This window comes from Corapipo altera, unplaced genomic scaffold (genome assembly GCF_003945725.1).
Source record: "Corapipo altera isolate COAL_440 unplaced genomic scaffold, ASM394572v1 24b, whole genome shotgun sequence".
Classification (NCBI taxonomy): domain Eukaryota; kingdom Metazoa; phylum Chordata; class Aves; order Passeriformes; family Pipridae; genus Corapipo; species Corapipo altera.
The window spans coordinates 11,803,477-11,828,348 of record NW_020884888.1 but is presented as its reverse complement, the minus strand read 5'-3'; the positions used below and the strand labels follow the sequence as shown (position 1 = coordinate 11,828,348).

General features: G+C 35.5%; 1 protein-coding gene across 1 annotated transcript in view; it reads left to right on the top strand.

Moving 5' to 3' along the window:
• The window catches only part of ABCA13 (ATP binding cassette subfamily A member 13), a 172,296-nt gene that overhangs the window by 30,763 nt on the left and 116,661 nt on the right, over nucleotides 1-24,872 (top strand). The window contains exons 12-22 of the mRNA XM_027643860.1: nucleotides 352-458; nucleotides 2,228-2,346; nucleotides 3,646-3,818; nucleotides 4,955-5,031; nucleotides 5,565-5,686; nucleotides 8,277-8,471; nucleotides 10,283-10,447; nucleotides 17,049-17,226; nucleotides 19,390-19,529; nucleotides 24,049-24,162; nucleotides 24,756-24,846. Coding sequence (XP_027499661.1) covers nucleotides 352-458; nucleotides 2,228-2,346; nucleotides 3,646-3,818; nucleotides 4,955-5,031; nucleotides 5,565-5,686; nucleotides 8,277-8,471; nucleotides 10,283-10,447; nucleotides 17,049-17,226; nucleotides 19,390-19,529; nucleotides 24,049-24,162; nucleotides 24,756-24,846 — 1,481 coding nt within the window. The remainder of the gene's footprint in view (nucleotides 1-351; nucleotides 459-2,227; nucleotides 2,347-3,645; nucleotides 3,819-4,954; nucleotides 5,032-5,564; nucleotides 5,687-8,276; nucleotides 8,472-10,282; nucleotides 10,448-17,048; nucleotides 17,227-19,389; nucleotides 19,530-24,048; nucleotides 24,163-24,755; nucleotides 24,847-24,872) is intronic.

Sequence of the window (24,872 nt, the reverse complement as noted above, 5' to 3'; positions counted from 1 at the left end):
GAAAAATCAAAAGCAAATACCAGAAAAGTGGTTTATTTTCCCCACATGATGATTATCAGAGTTTTGTATATTCTGCTCTTTGCCTTTAAGTCAGCATATTCTGTGAGTTCTCAGTATTTCTGAAGCTATTACAATTTTGCTTACTTTGCAAAGGTACTTTCTAACACTCCTAAGGTATTTTTTTAATGTGGAAATATTATGTTCTGTTTTTGAAATAGTTCGGACAAATGTGACAGTATTGAAACACTTAAGTGGTTCAATGAGCTGTGCAATCATGCACAGTCACCTGTTGAAAATTTTCTGTAGAAGTCTTGTTACAAAAATAATATTTTCTTTTTAATGTTTCTACAGAGCATCTAAAATCTGCAAGATTCTTCAGGAACATTTATACCCTGATAGTGTTCTACTATTGCAGAAATTGCAGTTTACCGTTTTGAGTATTCTCAAAATCTTTTCAGGTTGGTTACCCAGTAGTGACTCCATAGGTCACCATATATGTTAGTGCTGTAAAGTTAAGGTTTTACTTTAAGCAAACTTGTATACAAATAAGTTAATTTGGGTGATACCAAGAAAGGTAAGCATATTGATGCCTGGAAATTAAACCAACAAAGGCACATGAAAAAATTGATGCAGATCAAACAAAGGGATGATTTTTTTCTGGAGTGTTCATACTGATTCAAATCTCTGTGGAAGCAGGAGGTCTTGCTGCTCCTCTTCAGCTGGTGAGCAGAGTCAAGTCACAGGGGTTTTTTTAATGAACCAGAGTTGCTGCAAGGCAGCATGTAGCTGACAGTAAGGAAAAATGGGGCAAGTACTTAAAGGAAGTAGCACCTCCCACTTCTGGACATGTTGAACCAGTGAATTGATTACCTGTAGCTGAATAACTTTATCTTCAACAAATTGTTAAATTTTAACGTTTTATTCCTTATGTATAGACCCCCAAGTCGTACACTTTAAGAAAGGCTCTATATTGACCTGAGTATTGTTTCATATCATGTTTTCTTTGGAAAACAAAAGCCTGTGCTTTTCAAACATCACATTTTAACCAGCCATGCCCAGAATTGCTTGTAATGTTTTATGCATAATTAATTTCCAAAAAAAACATAAAATATGATTATGTGATTGTCACCCAGTTCTGACTGTCTTCTCCACTCTCCTGTGACCGATGTAGTTTCAAAGAGTAAAACAGTGTAATGTGTGTTGTGAATAGGTGATACTGAAAATGTGTGCAAGTACTTGGGTTCTGTATTTGACCTCTGAAGAGCAGCCTATTGAGAGAACCGAGACTCAGCAACTACATTCTTGTAATTTTTATTTCAATAATCTGGTTGTTAGAGTGTTTCATAATGTTTCATTTGTTACAGAAAACATTGAAACCTAATGAGAAAAGGTGAAAACTGCTTGACTTGGTTTGATTTGCTGAGTTATACTGTACTACTTCTATGAGCAAGATCAAGATTTTCTTGTTTTGGAAGCAGTGGGGAATGTTTATTATTCTTCCTGCTTGACTTATGAACCAAATATAAGGGAAAAGACCCCAACCCACATGGCTGAAAAAACTAACTCAATCCTGGTTATAAATCAGAATTCAGCAGTCAAACCAAATTCCTTCACTGCTATCCCATCTACAAACCCACTACAGACAGGGGAATGGAGCTTTTATCCAAGGACGTGGGGGCTGCAATATTGGGTAGAAACTGCCTCCATGGATGATCAGGTGATAAATTTCCCTATAGGGATTCATTATCCCTAGATATGGAAAATGTCCATGTAATGCTGTTTCCCTCTCCTTGCAGTTAGGGTTTGAAAGTTACTATGCACTGAAGGGTTAGTAACATCCTGATGTCTCTATGGGGAAACAGGATCAGGGGAGCCTGACTGAGGGGAAGGTGGATGTGTTTGATATACTCAGTTTCTCACAGTTATGCTCACGAAGACTAAATATGAAATTTTTCTTCTCTAGTTCTGTAGCAAGTATTGATGTTCTTGTTATTGACCAGGAAAGTGTAATGGAGAAGAGTAATTGAAATTGAATCAAACCAGCCTTTCTTACCCTCTGCAGTGATACCTAAATTTAGCTAGACATATTTCTTTATGCCTTTAAATTATCAAATTTTCTTTGCTTTTAAAAACTTCGTTGTCCTTTATTAGTTGGCTAACTTTTACTTTGAGTCCAGCATTTTTATGAGGTTTTTAACTGACTAAACCTGGACATTTTCTCTTACAGAAGAACCAGTTGTCTTTGGCAACATTTTCTGTGTCATTACAAAGTGTAAAGATGGATTAACAAGTCACTTGCTCCCTGCTATCATTGAAGGGATCACTGTGGTTCGAGATCATTATCAGGTTTGAGTGGTTCCCACACCTACCAGTGTGCTTTACAACATGTATTTAACTCTGGAAACTAATGGGAGTTTCCTTTTTTCCCCCACTCTGAATGACGAGTCCCCTTGGTGACTATAGAAAGCTGAGGTTTGTATGGGTATAGCTCTGATGATTTTGATAGTGATATTCAGGAGAAATTCCTTAAGTAAACAATGGTGAACTTTGCAAGCTGCAAGTATGACTAAAATTATTAGAATTCCTACAACTAGAATAACTGGATTGTCAATCAATATGAAACAGCAGTTCATTTTTAATTTCTTTAAATTATGTCATACTGATGATTTAATGAATTAGAGTACATTTATACTTTTAAATCTTCACAGGAACAGTTGTGAAATCAAACTAGATATGAATACACGTTTTAGGCAGATTAATTCCAGATAAAATAGTTGTGATTACCAGTTGGGGTCAGTCTATTTTTCTTTAACAGTACATGAAATTACCAGCTGGAGAAAGTAATATTTGACATATAGAAACTTATCCAAAGCTGGAAGCAGGCCTTTTGATAGCACACACATACCCAATACTGAAGTCATGCTTTTTAGTATAGAATTTGCCTCCTTTTTATGAAACAGCTCTGCTACTTTATTCACCTGGACACTTTGCTGATATGAACACCAACGTTTTAAAACAAACAGATGACAAGAGGTATCATTCATACATCAAAGTAGAATTTTGAGGACCAAATGCATTTCTGTAGTCACTACCATTCTATGACCTACTCCTGCAAATATTAAAACAGCCTTGCAAAATCAAAAACATGCATATTCCAGTGAAAATATAAAAGTGCATATAAAACAGAGCGTAATGCATGAAAAATTTTGGATATGAGTATCCAGATATTTTGGTTTGTTGAATGGAAACTGATGTTCAAAACAATTTTTTGGGAAAAAGATAAAAATTGTCAACCTAAAATAAATAAATAAAAAAAGAAAAAAGAAAGAAAAGAAAAGAAAAGCTCATTTCATTTTTAAATAAATTTGAAATTAAAATGTTTACATTTATAGTAGTGGATGAATCTCCTTGACAGGCTAGTTCCAATTCCCAATTTGGCTGTTTCCAAAACTCAAATATTTGAAAATTCCTTGGTTCTTGAAAACTTCTCACCCACTTTCAATTACTCATACAATCAGTAAGAGAGTATTACTTTACCCATATTCTCATTCGAAAATCTGTATTATCTAGTTACCAAGAGTTGCTACTTCAAGTAATAACACAATCTCATGAATTTACTAACTGTATGACCACTGTGTTTTGCAGGATGTTGAAAGATTGTGGCCTACTTTCAACAAGGGGGATTGCAAGAGTATGGCATATATAAACCAAAAACTTTCCCATACTTTGGAGACCTTCCAGGAAGCCTTGCAGAATACCAGAAATGACAGCTGTGAATGTCAGCTAATGTTGGGGAACATACAGAGACAACTGCAAATGTAAAACTTTTTACATTTTGGTACCCCAAACAGTTCTGTATTTTTAGCAATGTTATTGTGTACACATCTGTGTTCTAAATTATGTAATTGCAGGAGAAATATTGTCATTTTAAGCTTTGTTCATTTGACTGAAAATTGAGTGGATAAAATGTACAAATTATTTAAGTAAATTAGAAAAATTCTGAGTATTTCTAAAAGCTCTTAAATTTTTGCTGAACACTTGCAGAAAATCTTGCTTCTTCATCAGGTAAATGCTTTGAATCACAACTAAGAAAGTTTTCAGTTTCCTATGACTTGAGTTAGGTCAAAATTTTGATATCTAAATTTTTTCTTTAAAGCTGTTTTGATATGGCTTGTCCTCTCAGTAGTTGGATATCTTTTTGCAAAACGGAAAGCATTCACATCAGTTCAGCAGTTCAGGCAGTCAGAAATGTGGGATGGTGTTTGTAAACTGATGGGATTGAATTCCAAATAACTTCTGATATTTTCTATTTACTTGAAGAAAAACAGTAAATGAATAAAACTGCTACTACAGAGTATTTCAAACTTGCTATCTTCTAGAACTGGTCATTGTTATAATTGTTGCTATACTAGTTTGGCTGTTGGGTTGTTTTCATAAAGAGCTTGAATTGTGTCTGAATTACAGTAATAATACAAAAGAACTTAAGCTTAAATGCTGCTCCAAGCCATGGACTAATGTCCAGTTTTTGAAGAATAAATAATATCTGATGTGTGCATACTCTTTCTTACTTAAATTATACTTAGATAGACTTTATTCATCCTGAACTTCAGTGATTTGTATCTCTAGGTTTCAAAAATGTGTGTTCAATAAGAAACCTAGAGGTCAGACATTGCTAAATCTGTCCTTCTACATAAACTACTGTTTGCTAAAGCACTTAACCATTATGGGAAGACCCTACATTTGCAGTCTCATCTAGTCACAGAATATAAATAATCCCTGCACCATATAAATACAGTGTGAGAAGGTTTGTAGAGGTGCTAGTGCGTGCACATAGAGAATAATGTTACCTTTTTGCCTCATTTGGTGGCCGTTTCACTATTCATGTTAGTCTTTATGCATAGAAATGCCAATGACTTTGTTCTGATAACTTGTGAAATTAAGCCTATCATTTCAGGTTGGCTGAAAATTTGGAGCTACAATTGTCAGAAAATCCAGCAGCTGCTCTTCTCAGCAATTTAAATCTCTTGAATGGTGGGTTCCAGTTTTCTTCACTTTTTTGTAAACTACTGTTATGTAATTTTGTAGGACAATATCTGTTTCTCTATTCTTCAAAATTCAAAGGTACACTGCCTATGTAGACCACTGACGTAATGCGATATATTTTCATTGTACACATGTGCCCATACATGCACCTTGAGTTGGCACAGGACAGCATAGTACAGTCAGCTAGAACATTTACAGTAAGATGTAGGGATTAATTAGAAAGAAGAGAGGGCTTAAATTAGTGTAAGGAGAAAACCAGAGAGGACTAAAAGCTGTTATACTAATTTCAGACATTTTTGTAGTACAGGGATGTGGGATAACAAGTGTTTTTGTAGAATAACGCAAACAGATGCAGAAGCCCTTTAAGTCTGCCAGGAGAGTGACCTTTAAATTTGAAGTAGAAGTGAATTACATGATATGAAGTTTTTGTCCTTTTTCACTGTTCACAGTAAATTGAATGAAAAGGGTACAATCTAATTAAGCAGATTTGTACTTTTGGCACTATTTCCCTTTTCTTCCAGACGTGAAAGTCAAAGAGTATGTGCAGAATCTTACTCAGCTGAGGCTAGACATTGGTTCTTCTGTCAATATTTCTGAAGAAACTGTCAATACCATCTTGGAAGCCAGTGTCTCTCATTCAAAGGTAAAAGATCAAAAAAAGGTGTCAGATTAATATGTCAACCTATAGCCTGATGCACCAGCTGAAACAAAACAAGCCATATTGTTTGTGTGGAATCTTATATTTTCACTTATCATTTCTATGTGGAATATCTGTGTGAATTTTAGGACTTAAAAATAGTAATGTGATGCATTAAGAGATCAATTTATATTAGCACTTGTCTTCTGGTCCAAATGGCACTGCTTCATTACTTTCAGCAGTGTTTTACCTCCTTGTACTGACACAGAAATTGAGCTTTGCTGTCTTGGGATTGTAGAAAAGATGAGGATTTCTGAAGATATCATTTGGTATCTTACCACCTCTTCTCCTTGCAGTAGGGGGTTGTCTTCTGCATTTTTTTTTTTATTTCTTTGTGTGTTCCTCACTCTTCTTACACTATATTACCAGTATCTTATTTTCATTTTATCTGTTGTCTCTTGAATATTGTAAGTTTTCTGAGTGTAAGACTGTGTGTTATCATTACTGTTTTCTGTGATCCCTGTGATCAGTAGAAATCATAAAAAATGCCACCTACTTAAGAGATTCTCTCTCTGGTTAGTGTTTGCATGACTGGTAAGAGCTGTGAGTGCATTTGGTGTAAACTCTTCAGGTCAATCAAGCAGCCACCGGGGGTCAGTGATGCTCCACTTGCAGAAACAGTCGCAAGTCTTTTCATGAAAAGTGCAGCTATTAAAAAGACAGTTCAGACCATCATAACTACTTATAGATGATTTGTTCTTCTGCTTCTTTGGCATTGTGACTGCCTTTATTGTTAGCTTGTTATTGTGATACCAGTAAATGGTAATGAGAGAAGTCATCTGAAAGCAATTCAGTTAAATGGGATTCGGTGCACCTTTGATCCTTTGAAATAATAATGCTAATTGACTGAAATGTCAAATTACTTTCCATCCTTACTTTTTGCCAGTCATACAGAGCTTAGATATATACACGTCTCACATTCACATATTTATATAGAATTTTTTTTCTCTTAAGTATTTAAATCCTCCCCCAATCCAACTGGAGCATTAAAATGTCTGTGTTTCCTACTGATTATGCAAGCTGCACAAGTACTTTTTAAAGCAATAATTTAGGCATGCCTATTATGTTTATGGTCTATATAGCCACTGTCTGATAGCCCTAATGATAGCTGCAGGCCAGTTGTAGTCCTGTATTTCTGTGATTGTATACTGTACTGTGCTTGCCTCTGTAATGGTAAGAGTAAGCCTGAGAATTGTTTGTGCTTATTGCATTTACCCGTAATTTGTGCCATGATATTCTATGCAGGCCATGCTCATTGACATGTGATTAAGTGATTTGAAATAGCTCAACACCTATAAGCTGAGGACTATAAGCATTCATTTACTGACTATAAGAGTTTGGATTAGGTCTGGTACTCACAAAGCTGCAAGGAAAGTTCAGAGAAACTTAACCTAGTGGATAAAACCCAGAATGGGTTACAGCTGCACTGAAATGGTGATATTCATGTGGGATACGAGGAAATAAATTTCAAATTGTATCATACTCAATTTTCCTCCACAGGAAGAAGTCCAGATCAGTATATTCATATACCATTCCTTGTATGCACACACAAAGAGTGAATATTTAAATATATTGGAAATCCTTTAAAATCACAAGGGCAAAATTCTGTTCTGGAATAAAATTTGAAAAGTCAAATTATGAATTGGAAAACAAAATATTCATAGGATTTAAAGAGTTAAATAACATATCCTGACCAATTTTGGCTCCTAATTGGATCTTCTTGCAGATTCTCTCCCTTGCTGGGTACTGTTACTAGCAAGAGATACACTCAGTGGAGGCAGTAGAGGTGGGTTCTGTCCTAAGCAGGACAATGGAGCCCTATATGTTGACTCTTTTAGGCTCCTACAAAAACTTGTAAGTTTTCTGGGCTTGTTGAGATTGGGTAGCTAAGAACTCCTCAGATATCTGGACTACAAGCACTTGTCTTTTGATGTGACATTTTTGTAGGAAGAAACAAACCGTCATTATCCAAGGTTTTATTCTAGTCTCACTTGAGGTCTGCTTAGTCATTTATTTGTCCCTTCATACACTATGAAATGACATTTCAAAGGACTGTTTAAGTGAGAAATGTGAGCTGACTCAGAGTGAACATTGTGCCATATAGGCATCACCAAGTGTTAATTTTGTATGTCCTTTGAAATAAAGAAGGACCACATTGTTTGATTTTAGTGATTCATAACACTTGGATTTTGATCTTTATATGTTACTGTAACAAAGGTGTATATCTGCTGGAAGGAGTGTGTTCAACATTGTAAATATACCTGCTTATGGAATGAATGCTCATAGAATGAATTATTTATCTGTGAACAAATGAAAGTAGATCTTTATAAGAAATATATTTCATCTTTTTATATGTACGTAGAGTATAAAGTAAGAACACACCAATCTGACATAAAACTGTATAGTTTATTATTTCAGGTCTGTTGGTGACTGCAAATAGTCATGTTACTGTGACAAAAATTTTCACCTTATTGACTATAAAAAAAGATGATGCAGTTCAGGAAGAAAAAATTTTAATACACATACATTCTGATAGGTTTTTTACAGTGCCTTTGTGGTAGCTTTAACTGGAAGATGTGATGAAGAAGTACTTAGCCTGCTGCTAAAGCTGCCTGAAAACAGTAAAACTTCCCTGGTAGTGGAAGAATTATGTTCCTTACCAGCACTGGACTTGTACACCATGTTTGTACTGATTATACAGAATTTAAACTTACGTCACATCATTTACAAGGTAAGATGGAAAAAAGCATTTGGTTCCTGTGTTTTTCTTCTTAAGGTGGTGTAAAGAACACAGGTAGATAGATTGATAATTCTGTTATTTCTTCAGATATTCTTTCTCAGTGGAATTAAACAGTGGACATATGGCGTTTTTTGTCTTCATCTAGATCCACAGAACAAACACAGTTGAAGAATGGGGTTGATAGATGCTCCTGCATTCCATTTCATGCTTCCTCAGAAAGATTATTGCTTAGGAATTAGTTATGAAAACTTTACAGAAAATATAGGAAGTCAATTGCACTTCATGTGATTAGTCACTTCTTTATGTGTAAGTGTGGAAGACTGAGCTGGCATCATGGGAGTTAAAACAATCATAAAAGCTCAAATCACAAGAATGACAAAATTATTTTCTAGGAAGAATTCACAGCACTAAGTAAGCAAAACTCTGCAGCATGCCTGTATTATATGTAGATAATATGTAGAACTGTAGATAATCTGCAACCTAGTGAAGGTTTTCAGTGAGATAATGTTTTTACTTATAAGAGCAAAATTATTGATTATGATTTCTGATAGTTAAAAAACATTAATTTCAGTTATTCTGGGGTAATTGATTGACAGAACATAAAGTGTTGTAAGTATGAATAGCTGAAATAAAGTTATAACATCAGGAGAAGGAATATTTTGTTCTAAAGCCAGGTTATATTCTGGATGCTGCATGTTCAGTAAAACAGGTCAACTACAGACTTTTAAAACCAAGACCACTTCCCAGAATAGGTAAAGATACCAGAGATAAAAGATTTCTACTTCCTGAATTATCTGCAAACCTAGAGGGAAAAAAAGAAAGAAGAAAAGAAACCAGTGCTTATTCTGATGGGTATTTGTACTAAACCCCAATGAAACAAGGAATTCCTAGCAAAGAATAAACAATGTTGTCAACTCATCCTAAATTATAATGGAAGTTCTGCTAATTTTTTGACTGAATAAGATTTTTCTACAGTTTCTCCTTCTTTTTTTTTAAACTGTGTAAAAACAGGTGAAGGTTGAGATGAAAACTAAGCACAGACATTATAATTGCAAGTCCAATAAAGGTGCATAAAGTAATCAGAAATGCAACTGAAAGCATGTGATGAGATGATAGTATTTTTAATATTTTGCTTAGACAGGTAACAATGAATTGTTTTGTATTATTGTATCAGCTAAATAAACCACAAAAGCAAAGGGAATAGAGAGAAAATCAATAATTCCAAAATTTGCATGGTGGAAATAGCAAACAATTGAACTTAGGTCAAGCAGGGAATGAAGTGCATGCAATCATTTTGGGTATGAAAAATGCAAAGGCAGGAGAAGTGCGAAATGAAAGTTAGCTGCTTTAGGAGTCATATTACACAATAAAAGTGGTTGCTAGACTTAATTTAACTTACAAATTATTTTTGAAATATTAAATTCCTGCATTGAACATCTTTAACCTGGTAAAAGAAAAGTTCTCATTTACGCTGAATTCCAAGGGAACAGAATGTTGCAGATCCCATTAGCATCTTGGGTAGGAGAGCTCTCTTCAGCCTGGCAGGTGTAAACATGTTCTCTGAATTTTAATTCATGATTTGTCATAGGGCACTTCTAACATTACCAGGGAACTTTTCTTCAGCCTAATTTGAGAGCGACTGGGGAGTTATAACAAAAGGAGTTCCATTAAACATACTTTGTAGGAATATTATATAGTCAGTTTTAGAAAAAAGGTAAATAATTTCGATTGTTTCATTGAAAGGTTAAAATTAGTTTCTAACGGGAATTTATGGCTGTGATTTTTTTTCTTTCTTGCCCAAGATCCAGATACCACCTGAGATAGGCAACGTGCTAAATATGCTACTGGATGTCGTTTCTAGTATCAACTCACTTCTTGATAAAGTCCATCATGTCATGGAAAAGCTTCCAATGTTCCTCCAAGGAATTAAAAATATTGGTGTGCTTGACATCTCTTCATTGCAGCAGGTATGTGTATGATTTCAATATGCCAAATTAATTCCCATTATGAGGTGCTTAGTTAGGGATATGTGCTTAGTAAGCAAGCACACTAATAGAAACGGTATCCTAGAAAGTTGGGAACTTAGAGAAGAGAGTCCACAGATCCTAGGAAGATTCAGTTGGTCTCTTTCAAGCACTCTGGTAATTCTGAGACTATTGATGTGTTGTTTCTGTCATCTCTTTTTCTGTTAACTTATGAGATCATAGTCTAAGTTACTACAGTGTTAGTCTACTATACTATTAACAATACTATGTATTATCTGTGATTTGGAAATAGCCATGCCTTTTCTGCTAATGGTGTATTTTTTTTATGAGGAGACCATTATAAGTTTATAAGTTTATAAGAAATAACTTTGCTTTTTTAAAGGATAAGATTTTAAGATAGCACGTGCAGTTCTTTTATCTACCATGTGTTTCTGTTTCAGTCACATAAGGGGTTTGAGTGATAGTTCTGCTCAACATTCAAAAAAAGAGGGCATGTGGCATGAGTGAGGATATTTTCTTTGTCCCTGCTTTTAAGGGCAGTTGCTGTATGCACATCTACACAGCTAGTAAAGTGGTGAGCCTAGTATTAAATAAATCAGAAAAAGGATTTCTATTTCTAAACAGGTTCCGATTCCATAGGAAGACCTGCTGACCCCTATGACATTACCTTATGGGTTTACTATCCTGTGTGGAAACTTCAGGATTGAATCTGGTTCTAAAATTGCAAACCTCTAAAAGATCCTTCGGTGGTAAACCGAGCAATCTTGTTTATTACTACAGTACAGAGTAAACACTGCCTTAAGGACTATTTTCCTTAGTGATGTGAATTTTTTTGAAGATCTTCTAATCTGTGTGATAGAGACACGTTGAAAAATGTTTTTCTGGCGCATATTAGTTTTAGTTTTGGCCTCTCTTTCTGGGGCAGCTCTTTAGCTGCCACACTGAATGGCGGTTTACATCTTTTCTGCTTTCCCGAAACTAGTTCTTTGACAGACTTTCTTTCCAACAAATGAAATATTCCTTTCAGACTGAAATTCCAAAGTTGCTTATTTGATAGAAGAATGTTCTCAAAAGGTTTTAAAAAAATTTGCAAAGAAACAAATGGAACAGCAGAGGGCCATCTACTCACAGTTGTAAACTTTGCTTCATGGCCATCCCCACTATCCTGTAATATAGCACGGATTTAACCTTGGAATTTTTGTCTGGTTTTAGATCTTACCTTTCTGGATCACTCTTTTTGACAAAATCTTTATTTTGTAACATCTTGTTAAATCCCTTTGTCTTGAGAAATTGCTGTTTTTTTGATCACCTAATAATTTGTTGAGGAATAAAATAATCAGCGTCTATTTCTTTTATTAATAAACTAGTTGTTTGATTTCAAGGGCTCTTCTGTCTCTGTAATTTTTTTTCCTTTTTTGGACTAAAAAAAGTTGTTTAGGTGTCCTTTCATTTTCCAGATTTCACTGGATTTTTTTCTACTTTCCAGTAATACTTTTAATTATTTTTTACCTCTTTTCTATGGCAGTCAAACTTGTACCACTGTGTTCTACTAAAGTGGAGATATTGCTTATACACCTCCCTCCTTAAATGTTTTCTTCTATTTCCAAAGAGTCCATCTTTCCAGATTTTTGTTTCACCATAACAAAGACCAAAGTAGTTCAGTGACCTAGAAAGATTACCAAATAAAAAATGTGTTTTTAAAGTAAAAATATGTGAACCTTCAGCACTGAGTAAGACAGATTGACAATTTTGAAGTTAGTTTAAAAAAATTAGTTACTTCTGTAGTAATAGATATAATAAAGTGATTGTCAATTATGCATGTGGATTCCTGTCTGAAAGAAAAAATGAAAATGAAGAAATAACTTTAATATATATGTAAAATATGAAGTTGAATTGATATGTTACACATGGTCTAATAAAAATTATGTAAAAACGTTCTATCTGCCAGTCAGTAGTAATTGGAATATGGAGCCAAATTCTACTGTTAACAACCTTGAGTGAATGGATAACTCCCTGAGGAAAAACACTGATGATTTCAATCATGATTTTTGCTTGTTTATTTGCTGTTTGAAATTATTTACTTATATTTCCATGCCTAATTTTTGTAATGCTTGTCACTCATGTCAAGAAGCTGGAGGGGACTTCTTCAATTGCTGAATGCTGTCAGTTGTGAGAGGTGGCCTCTCTCTGTAATCCTTCCACTAACATGAATAAATTCTCTGTTTAACCTATCATTGCTGAGAAGTCTGGACTTCAGCAAAGCCTTTGACACCGCCTCCAATAGCGTTCTCCTGGAAAAACTGGCAGCCCACAGCTTGGATAGGGGCACTCTGTGATGGGTTAGGAACTGTCTGGAGGGTCGGGCCCAGAGAGTGGTGGTGAACGGTGCTGCATCCAGTTGGCAACCAGTCACCAGTGGTGTCCCCCAGGGATCAGTGTTGGGCCCAGTTCTGTTTAATCTTTATTGATGATTTAGATTAAGGGATTGAGTGCACCATTAGCAAATTTGCAGATGACGCTAAGTTGGGGGAGAGTGTCGATCAGCTGGAAGGCAGGAGGGCTCTGCAGAGGGACCTGGACAGGGACAGCTGGAGAGCTGGGCTGATTCCAATGGGATGAAGTTCAACAAGGCCACAACAACCCCCTGCAGCGCTACAGGCTGGGGACAGAGTGGCTGGAGAGCAGCCAGGCAGAAAGGCATCTGGGAGTTTGGATTGACAGGAAGCTGAACATGAGCCAGCAGTGTGCCCAGGTGACCAAGAAGGCCAATGGCATCCTGGCCTATATCAGGAACAGTGTGGCCAGCAGGTCCAGGGAAGTGATTCTTCCCCTGTACTGAGCACTGGTGAGGCCACACTTCAAGTATTGTGTCCAGTTCTGGGTCCCTCAGTTCAGGAAGGATATTGAGGTGCTGGAGCAGGTCCAGAGAAGAACGATGATGTTGGTCAAGGGACTGGAGCACAAGTCCTATGAGGAGAGGCTGAGGGAGCTGGGGCTGTTTAGCCTGGAGAAGAAGAGGCTCAGGGGAGACCTCATCACTCTCTACAACTCCCTGAAAGGAGGTTGTAGCCAGGTGGGGGTTGGTCTCTTCTCCCAGGCAGCTATCAGTAAGACAAGAGGGCATGGTCTTAAGCTGTGCCAGCGGAGGTTTAGGTTGGATATCAGGAAGAAATTCTTTACTGAGAGGGTAATTAGGCATTGGAATGGGCTGCCCAGGGAGGTGATGGATTGTCTGTCCCTGGAGGCTTTTAAGATGAGACTGGATGTGGCACTTATTGCCATGGTCTAGTAACTACGGTGGTAGTGGATCAAGGATTGGACTTGATGATCTCAGAGGTCTTTTCCAACCTGTCTGATTCTATGATTCTACGATTCTGTTGAGGTTATAAATGTATAAGATTCTGACTTAAGTTTATTTGTGTCTAGTGTGTTTATTCTTGTGTCAAAAATGTTCTGTAGTATTTTTAACTTCTCTGACTTTCCCATATGTTTGTGGAAGGCCTGTCACAGTACTTTTCTGTTTTGATAGGTTAAATAGACTTATTTTAGCATTTGTTTTGTTTGCTTTAGTTTTTTTCTTTTATTACAGGCTCTCGGTTGTCTCAGACAAACTAGCGTCATTTCTTCATGCTGGGTTAAGGCTGGGCATTTCTTCATGCTGGGTATTTCTTCTTTCAAATCTTGACTATTTGGAAGAAGAAATGTATACAGTCTTTGAGGGGAATTACGACTGATGACTCTTGTCGTTCTGCTCGTTCATATCTATACTTACTGAAATGACTTTCCTAATCTTGCATTTCACTTTTTCATGACTTCAGGTGATAAATAATGTTTTGCACTGGTAAACTTTGTATGCAATTTACCTAAACTGAGTAATTGGTTTCTTGCTGTATTGCAATCCGATCTCTCCTGAAATGTCTTCTGGTATCAAATGATAGGTAGTAATTTTTTTCTTTCAGGGCTAAATAACTTATCACAGTGGACCCATTTTGGGTCTCACAGGAATAACACTAATAACTTCTCTGTGATCCAGTGTTTTATTTCCTCTTACCAGACTTCCTGCAATATCTTTTTAGCACCACTTTTTACCCATCATATAGCTACTGCATTAATGCTGATTAATATTTTTTAGAACAAGAATATTAATTGATTGTTGGAATTCACCTATATTAGAGATAGCATATGTCTTTTTGGAGGAAAAAGGACTTGTGTTGGTCAGGAGTGATAATTTGAGAATGTGTTAAATTCTACTCCTTAAATACTGTTTGTCTGTAATGATCTTCGCTTTAAAACTTATTGCTTATCTTGCCCTGTTGAACATCAGAACCAGATATCCATTATTTCCCAGAGCATTATGCCACTCATTCTTGAGTATAAATGATTTTTCTACTTTTCAAATGGTGACATCTAAATTTGGTAGGCTTCTGAAAAACTGTTTAATCGAATCATCAATTTTACTGTTTTCCTTGTGATTCTGTCAATTTCAGGACAATAAAGACTTTGTTCTCTTTTTTTCCCAGAATTAAGAATATCTATTTGTCTGCATTTGATTCCTTTAGTCCTTCTGATTCATCAAATTTTGAACTATCTTCAACCTCCTCGTAGTTTTCCAGGAAAATTGTGTTAGTTTTTCCCTTTTTAATATAATGCTTCTGAATGTATTTTAGTTTTATGTGCAAACTGTAGCCCAGTTTGACTTTCGGGTTCTTTTGTTGAATAGCTGATACTTGTATTCCGTATGAATTTGTTTTTATTCATAATATTTTTTTAGGTATACAGCTGTTCAGTTAGTTCAGAAGCCTCTATTCTATGAGGTTTTTGCCTCCATTTGATAATCCAGATACCTTTTGATCTTCAATACTAGCTTTCCTCTTCCATGAATTTTTTAGAGTGACTTGCTTGTCAGTAGGAACCACTAGGAAGCTGGTTGTTTGGATTCATCAGTCTTGATTACAGTCCTACCTTATGTAGTATAAAGTAGAACAACTGGATCAAAGATAACTTTTTTTGGTGAACATCCATCCTATATAGTTCTCCTATTTCTTCAAAGTCAAATTTTAGGGAACATATCTTTTTGAGTCAGTGGATATTTAGCTGAAAGACAGTAAGTAGATTCAGCCTGTTAGTGGCAGCTTACTGCATAAATATTCATTATTTGAATTCCAAGTTATTTTGATTGGAACTGGAATTAATTAGCAAGTTTGTGCTCTTTGACTGAAATAAGCCTCATTTATCCCTCTATCTCAAATAATCACTAATAAAGATTCAAAACCACTTTTATACAGCATTGTGCATAAAGTTTATTTCTCCGGCGAAATCCATGCCAGCAGATTCATTCAAGGGCTGTAGATGATGGTTTTATGAAATCTGGATACCATTTATTTACGATGCTTTGTGCTGAAATTGTGTGCTAAAAGTAAGATTTTGGGAGCAGCTAACACTAAGTTTCAAACAACACTTACTAATATTCCTCCAGGATTACTAAAGAAGCACCTGGCACTTCAGTAAATGCATTGATCAGGATAAACTGTTTCTAACGACTCAATCTCTAAACTGTCTGTGATTAAATCTTTATGTAAAGTGCTGTACTACTTTGAAAATTGACTCTTCTGTTTAAAAAAATCCAATGATAAAATGCTAATTTATTTCAGAGTTGAATGTGTGTGTTTGACATATCATAATGTTTTTTCTATTTGCCAGTTATGGAGTCTTCAAATGATGTCTGATAGTCTAGTTATGTCTTTCCCGACATGCATCTGCAAAAACAATGGGTATGAGGTGAGCCAGTGCACCCCTCAGTTATACTCTAGCAGCATGTTGCCTTGCAGTTGTATCCTCTTAGAACTGTGTGCCTGTACAGCCTTCCATAGATACCAGTTAAAACTGAGTACATTACTTGAAAAGTGAAGTTGCACAGAGGATGAGGCTGTTGATTTTTTTTTTTTTAATGTGGCAAATGATGGTTCTTAAGCCATAAGAGCAGTCAGATTACTCCCTTTCCTCATTAGACGTATGCTAGTTATGAGCAAATGGCAATAATAAATGCTGGTATGACTCAAGATGTGCAAAAACTAGAAGCACATCTAACAAGTTAAAAGATGTACTTGAAAAATAGGCTTTTAGGGCATGTACACTTGAATACTTTTTTTTCTTCTTAGTAACTGTCTTCACTGCAAACATTCATTGCAAAATGGATTTGGTTGTTTCTGCTGCCTTAGTGACACAGGAATAATCTACCAGAAGAACACACTGTGAAAACTAACAATGGAATCAGGGGATCTGTAGCCCAGTTGTCTTGATATTTTCATTCCTTTTCTGCCTAACTGATATATAGAATTTTTCAAAGTTTAATGTATTACTTTTATTGAGTATCCTGATAATTAAAACTACATTACCTTTGACCATGATAAAGGTGATCAGAAGAACAGAAAAGAGCACAGCAGGTCCTCATTCTTAAAAGCAGTTTCAACAGCCTAATTTTGTCAATCTCCTTGGGTGCCAACATTGACAGAACACCAGAGCTACTCCCTGAAGCTACTAAAAGCTAGTTTGATACATTTGTATTTCTGTTCATTTGTTCTAGTTTTTGCAAGGTGGGCAGTTCAGAAGTTCAGCTGTTGGATCCCTGAAGTCTGTAATCAAGGCAGTGTGTAAAGAAGAATCTTCATTTTTCAGCAATGCAAACCTGTTCGTTGACATGCCCAGAGTCATGGGACTCTTAGAGGACAATATGGCAAAATATGGCATTCCTGCAGATTCAAGTAAGAAAAAATATCAATCACAAGTTGCAGTATGCACTCAGAGTTTAGAGAAGTTTTTCCCTCTTAAATAGAAATATTTATATACCAGCTGACATCTTAGTTGACACTGTCATCTTGAACATAAGGCATTGATCAATAGAAGTTTTATGGCTATGAGATAATTGTGGATGAGATAAAAATGATTCTGGTTGTTTTCTATCTTTGCAAATAATAAATAGGAATATTCCTGTCTTTGAGACATATTTATTACAATTTTTAAAGCACTTGTTATTAAAAACATATCTTTGAGATACAAGACTGAGAATGCATTACTCCTTGCTTCTCCTCTGTGAATGCAAACTCTCTATGCAGTAAAATATGCAAACTTTCTGGATAAAATGAGTTTTTTAGTAGCTGATATTTCTATTCTCTTTGTCAAGTGTTCAGAAAAATCTCTTGGCTCGTATATAATTTCACCTTTGCTCTCTTTACTCAGTACACATTTGACTTACCCTGATTAATTTTAATATTGTTAATAACCTTGTTAGTGCCTCAGTGACTCTGTGCAAGAGAAGAATACAGTGACAGAGTGCCACTAGGGAAGATTCTGTTGTCTGTTGGTTTCTACAGCTAGAAATTGCCCCTGGCTGGGCTGGGACCCCTGGGAGGGAGTCAGAGTTCTGCCCTGGCCTTCTCACTTATGTGTGTAAGCAAGCAGCTCTGCTTTTTTTTCCTCTCTGAAGAATGAATTTAGCAGGATGGTTGATTAGACAGATTGTTTGGAACTTAGTCTCTTTCAAAGCTCCATAGGCCAGAAGCACTTTCTTGATGATATTTTTTTTGCAAGGTGTCACAGCTCTGCTGTGTTGTGAGACCTTTTATCGTAGGACCCTGAAATATCTTTAAAACATCAGGTAGCTTCAGCTTCCTATGAGTGAATTAATACTGTTGCCTATATTTTGCAAATTTGCAAATGAGGCAATGGAAAATGAAAATTTAAAAAAAATTGAGGCCACAGAAATTTGATTCATACTCCTCCACAGTGATTAACTTGTATGTATTTCGTGTATACCAAACACTTCCTAATGACTTCCTGAAAATGACAGCAAACTCATATTGACAAATCTTCTGTGTCTTTAGCATATTGATGTTTCTGACTGGCCAACTTGCAGCCTCTTAATCCTTTGCTGTTATTTAGCAATTACTGTGTTTACTAATGATTATTTCATTCAAGAAAGTAAAAATTTGGGCAAAGAACTGACTGTTCCTAATCTAACATTTCTGACACTTCTTTCTTTAACTTTTGTCAGGAGTTTAAAAGTTTTTGGTCTCGTTTTTTATTATGTAGAATGATTTGTCTTCCTTGTGGAGTTAATGAAATTATTTAATATTTATTCATAGTACTAGAAAAGACACATTTCTAAATCCACTCTAATAAATAATAAAACCCTCAAAACACATGAACTGAGCATAAAAATCTAAATGCTTCTCATAGAAAACTCCTTGCCTTTACATGAGTACAAATGCAGTGGTGGATCTTGGAAACTATTCCTTACATCCTAGTTTTGAAGGATGTATTGATAGCCCCATGTGACGTAGGAATATGTCTTTTTAATTAAGGAATGGAAAAGTGAATTGATAGATTTTTCAAATCAAGAAGTTAAGTGTCATGACAATTTTTTTCTGATCTTTTTGGTAGGTTCTTCTGATATTATACAAATAGAAAAATCTGTATTTGTGAAGGAATTTGTGTATTCCTACTTCTTTCTCATGTAGGAATACAGAGCTGCAGAACAACGAAGGGTGTGGAGGGGGGATTCCCTCTGCATTCATTTTGTGGAAAAAGGTTTTGCATATGTCCTTCTGCTTTAAAATGCACTAATGTAACTTTTAGTATAGATAGGGTTCACAGGCTGCTTTTCGCAAACGTGAGGAGCTCTTTGGTTTCTGATTATTTTTTTCATATTTAGCATTCAGAGTTCTGCATCCTCAACACTATCATAGACTGTGGTTAAACAATTTCTATTCAGAGACCTATACTGATTGCTTAGTGGCAGTTGAACAATGTTTAACATGGTGCTGTGGCAGACTCAAAACATGACTTTAGCTTTTGTTTGAATAAAAAAAAAAAAACAGGCACCTGTGTTGTCTGTCTTAAATGCAGGTTTGTCTTTCTTTTTGCAGCTCCTTTTTGCTTGAAGCTTTATCAAGAGATTTTGCAGTCTCCTAATGGGGCTTTGCTATGGACTTTCCTGAAACCTTTGTTACACGGGAAGTTACTATACAATTCAAATATCAACATGATTGACCGGGTGATAGAGAAGGTGAGTATCAAAAAATCCTACAATTTCTGTTTATTGATTTTGTCTTTGTAATTAATTTTAAAGGTCCGGTTCTTTCAGTGTAGGTAGTTGCAGTTGTATAATTGCCTTTCAGAAAATTAGATCCGCCTTGCCTTCTGAGGTCTCACCTGTTTCCCACTTTAAGCTTAATGCTTCCCTTAACTTTTATTCTACTTGTTATAGTGGTTTCACCTCAGTGTGAAAAGCAGAATTTTGTTCAAAGTCCTTTAAACCTTATATAGAAAGGTTAAAAAGAACACATTAGGAGAACTGTCCTGTGAATCATGCTGAATCAGGGTGTATTCTAGAGCAGATTTTGTCTTCAACATTTTCTTGGGATGGGAACTCCAATGGGGCAGCATAGAGAGCTGTGGGAAGGGATGCCCCAGGAACAAAAGCCTGTTCTGAGGGAGTCACTGAGCTGCATTTCTAAACAAAACCCCAAGATACCTACAGTGCATCCTTCCTGATTATATTTCTAACACCAGTAGCATGAATGACCAGTTGTAGCTGAGGTGCTGTATGTGTGGATGCTGATGAGTTGGTATCATTCAACAGTTTTATTGTCTCTGCAGTTCTGGTATGGTCGGTGTTCTGTCTGGAGCGTGATCATTGACAATAATATGGTTCTTCATAACTAGTTTAGAAGCACCTCTGTAAAAGAAATGTTGACTTTTTTTAAGTATGCATTAGATTTCTGCGCAAATTTTGCATTGACCTTCCAAAGATATGATTTTTTATCCTGCAATATTAGTTTTTCAAAAACAGCAATTTGTCTTAATTTGAAATCTGGAAAAAAATAATTGCTGTTTGTAAGTGATGACTTTAAATGTGATGGTAACTATATTCTCCATAAATGGACAACTTTGTGGTATTCTGAGTTGTGCTTTAAAAAGATAACAAAAAATCTAAGTCAAAAAGCCCATTCTAGATAGCAGATACTAGGTAACTTTATAGTTTCTGTTCTGAATTGAAAAAAAAGATTCAGTCATTTCATATTTTGTAGTTAAATAACTATATTTGGGGAACAGGCTATTGGTTTGGACCTCAACATAATTAGTTTAAAAATTTTAGTCAGTTAAAAATGAAGTTGTCTTGATGTTCATAGATGGAAATTCTATTAAGAATGAATTATAAGTGATAATATTACAAAATTTTTTGAATACTTAATTATATTCTATGTTACAAAGACATTTAGAATAATGCACTTAATATATTTCCACATTATTTTGCAAATAATTATACCAAACCTCCATTCTTAAAAGCATCTGTAAGAAAGAGAAATATCTTGACATACAGTATGTTCCACTAGATATCTTTGAGTGAAATCTGGACTGAGTAATACAGTTCAGAAAGAAGTTTATTTATGGGTTTGTTTTTTGGGTTGGTTGGTTGGGGTTTTTTTGTGGGGGGTTAGTGCTCTGGAACAACACAAAGATTCTGGTAGACACCTGTAGCACAAGCTCTCCTTCTCATTATATATTCTTAGGCTCACAAAAGTTCCATCAGCTTATTCAGAAATCTGTGTAAATACACGCCTGCCCCTTTCCCCAATCCTTTAACAAGCAGTTATGAATATGTACCTGTTTATCTGAAAATATGAATATAGTGGGAAAGTTTCTTCAACAACTTTTTCTTTGGTTTTATTACAGAAGTCTATCAGCTACTGCTTGAACAGAAAGAAAATTTAAATGCAAAATATTGTCTCAGGTGTCTCAAATATAGCTACTAAAAACCAACCCTGTAGTCCTTACACAGCCTCATCTCCTACTGAAATTGTAATAGAAGCTTTAATTTCCTTTAGGGTGCGTGACCACATGACAGCTATTTACTAGAATAAAAAAGTAGAGGATTAAAGCTTCAAAGAACATTGATGTTTGTATACTAGGATGTATTCTGTATTTTTTGCACATGAACTATTTAGTTCCAAGACCATGTAATTGATCAGTCTTCCATAAATTGTGGGGTTACTGCTTTTTATCTTCAGAGAAATCAACAGTTCTATTGTGTAGAATAATAGTGACTGTCACAGACACAGGATGTGGTGCTGACTGAGGGTAAAACAGTTCTGTGCCAACTGACATCCAGGAGTTCAAAGGCTACATGTGATGTTTTTGATCTTTACTTTCACAACTAAACATTTTGCCATTGATGAACTGATTTTATGGAAGTGTTTCTTATTTCAGAATATTCTTAAAGGTGATCTTATATTCAGGCAATCACATTAGAAGAACTCTGCTATTTCCCAAAACTTTGAGGTCAGTCTTGCCAGGACTTTGCTGCTGTAATTGTACAAATGTACACTTGCTTTTTGGGTTATATAATCTCTTAGTATTCATTGTGCCTGTGTTCAGTTGTTCTGCATCAACCGCCTCTTCCTCACTTGTTTGTTCTTCCACTTCAAACTCAGACAACTTCTATTTCAAAATTCTGGGTTTTTATCTCCCAGCTGTATTTATTTATGTTCTCTATTTACTACTACTCTTTATTGTAATTTATTACTAGTATAAAAAAATGTAAACTTATTTAGATTTCAGAATTATTAGCTTGCAGTCCTCTCTTAGCATCTTTATGCATTTGCATTGTTATTTTCCACTTCCCTGACAACAGGGGAATTTTAATCAGGAGGTTACACTACAGTGAGTACTTCAACTATTTAATCCTTGAGTGCTTTTGGAATTCTTGGCTGGACATTATCTTGTTCCAGAAACTACCTATTGTTCATTTTGTTAAATTGTATGATTTTTTTTTATACTGCTGCTTTAATTTGAAACAGATTCTCCAAATTGTTCCATATGTAGAAGTCTCTAGACTTCTTTTGTTTGTTTCTTATTTGGATGTAACCTTCTTTTTAAAGGAAGTTTTCTAATAGCTTCCTGATTTGTAGTGTGTGTGTATGTACGCATAAGGTCTTTCTCAAATCTTTTTTTGATAGGTAATAGGTTTTTGTTCAGTTTCTTGGATACAGCCGTAGTCTCTATAGCTCCTGCACACAACTTACTACTTTGGTCTTTTAATTTCTTTCAAATGAGTGCCTGTATTATATAAAGGTCATCTTTTCCAAAAATCCATGCTGCTGCAGTAATTCAGGACATTTTATTGTTTGTATAAGGAGGTTGAATACAAGCACATTATAGTTACTGTAGCCCTTTGAAAGCAATTTCAGCACAAACATTAATCCTTTGTGCTGTTCAGAATCAAGTCAAGAAGCACTGAGCCCAGATCTTACAAGTTGCTTGATATAACAATCTCTAGTGATGTCTGAAAATTTGACCTCCTTGTGTTATGGTGCGACCTGTGCTTGTTCTGTCCTGAGGAGACAGTAGACACCCATATTGGCTGTTTTTCACCCTTGTAACCTTGCTGGTCTTCATCTTGTCACCGTTGTGCCTGGTCTGGGATTTCAGTCCATGAGGTTTCTGTGTTGCTTCTGGTCAGAAGAACTTGTTTAGTTCATTTGACACCAGATTTAGTTTAACATTCAGGATCACTTTCACTTTAATACTAATGAATGATGGCTCTTTCAAGTGAAATAGGGATTCTCATAGAAGTTAGATGGATAATGTTTTTTGGGAAAACAAAACTACGTGTAAGGGTGTCTTTGAGGCCTTCTGTGCTAAAAAGAAGAAAGAGTCACAACAAATTGTTTTCTCATTTTGTGCTAAGAGTGGGATTTTGAAAAAGGCACTTAAAATACAATGTAGAAATTGTATACTTTCAATAGGAATTATTGTTAAAATTGTGGTCCCAAATTGGAGTTTACAACTCACTGCAGACACTCTTTGCTGGGAAATGTCACAATTTCTACCATAACAACAATGCTGGATTGTTTTTAAATGCACTTCTGTGACTGATAACACCAATTTAAACAAACAGATACTGCAATATTTTCTGATCTTGAGTACACTTGGAGCTGTTTAAGACAGGGTGGAAAAAAATTGCTGGTTGTTTGCTAAGAGAGAAATTGTAGCCTATGTTTGACTGAGACAGAAAATATTTGGCTTTACTCAAGACTTTCCCTGTGGGAGTATGTTGAAATAGACTGATTTTATGTTTATAGTTGAATTTATGGTCCAGACCATGCTTCCAGCTTTCATTTTTATTATATATTCTGGTGAATAGTTTGAATAAAAGACCTGCAACTGCAAAGGCTTCCTTTCGAATATGTCCTGACTGTATTTCTTTCTCTGTCTTTCTGAAGCACCTCCATGATACTCTGTATGAAAGAGACATAAAAATAAAGAAGTCTTTATGATACGTCAGATGGGAGACAGGAAAACACAGCGTAGGAAAACCTTTCTTTAATTTGCTGGGTATTGTGAAAAAATGCTTTCGATTTCTTAAGTAGAAAAAAAGAAAACATGGATGTTCTTACTGCTGAGTATCAAAGTGAAATGAAAAGGAATTGCAGAGACTCTGAAGCATGGCAGTTTTTCCTGTTTCTTAAGATTTACTGTGCACATTTTTAGCTTCATTTGTGTCCATGTATTCTTTTTCCCAGGCTAATTTCACTTTTGGTTTTGTGGAACACTTGAAGACTTATTCTGAGACATGGCTTAGGATGTCTGAGGTTTTTAAAACCAGTGGAAATGTCCTCACAGTCTCACGACTGCAGGTTGGTGAACTGTGGAGAAGTCAGCTTTTTGCTATGTGATCTATTCAGTATTTCTAAACATGTAAAACTGCCCATATATGACTTCAGGTTTAAAAAGAGCTGACTAGCTTTAGTTTATGAGCCTACAGTCTGATGCTGAGAAACTTCTGAGGTGAAAATACTTAAAAGCGATGTTACCTCACTATTTCCAATATTACTACGGTATCACTGAACAATAAGGGAAATAAAATATATTTTGAACCTCCTTGCATTTCCCAGCAAAATGTGGAACTGATGAAAAAACTGATGGGGGAAATATTGACTTAAAAAAAAAAACATTCTTGTTACTGGGATTTTTTTCATTCTACATATTTGTCTTCCCCTGTCACCTCCTCTTTCCCCCTTTCTCCCCTCCCCTACTCCTCCAATTATTTGAACTGTGTGTGGAGCTAACCTGTTAAGAGGGCAAGATTAAAGTCATGGAGAGGCTAAATGACTTCTCCTGTGTTATGCAGGAAATCTTGGTAATGGAATTGAACATAAATGCATATTTATACTTTGTATTTCTTTAGAGCAGATAAACCCGATGTAACAGCTATCACTTTTTATTTTAGGAAACACTGCAAAGCAATTTCATAAAGCACTTCATAGAAAGTAATTTGGATATTGACATGGAAAAACTGCTAAAAAAAATGCAAACATATGGTACGTACATAAAAGTGCATGTACTG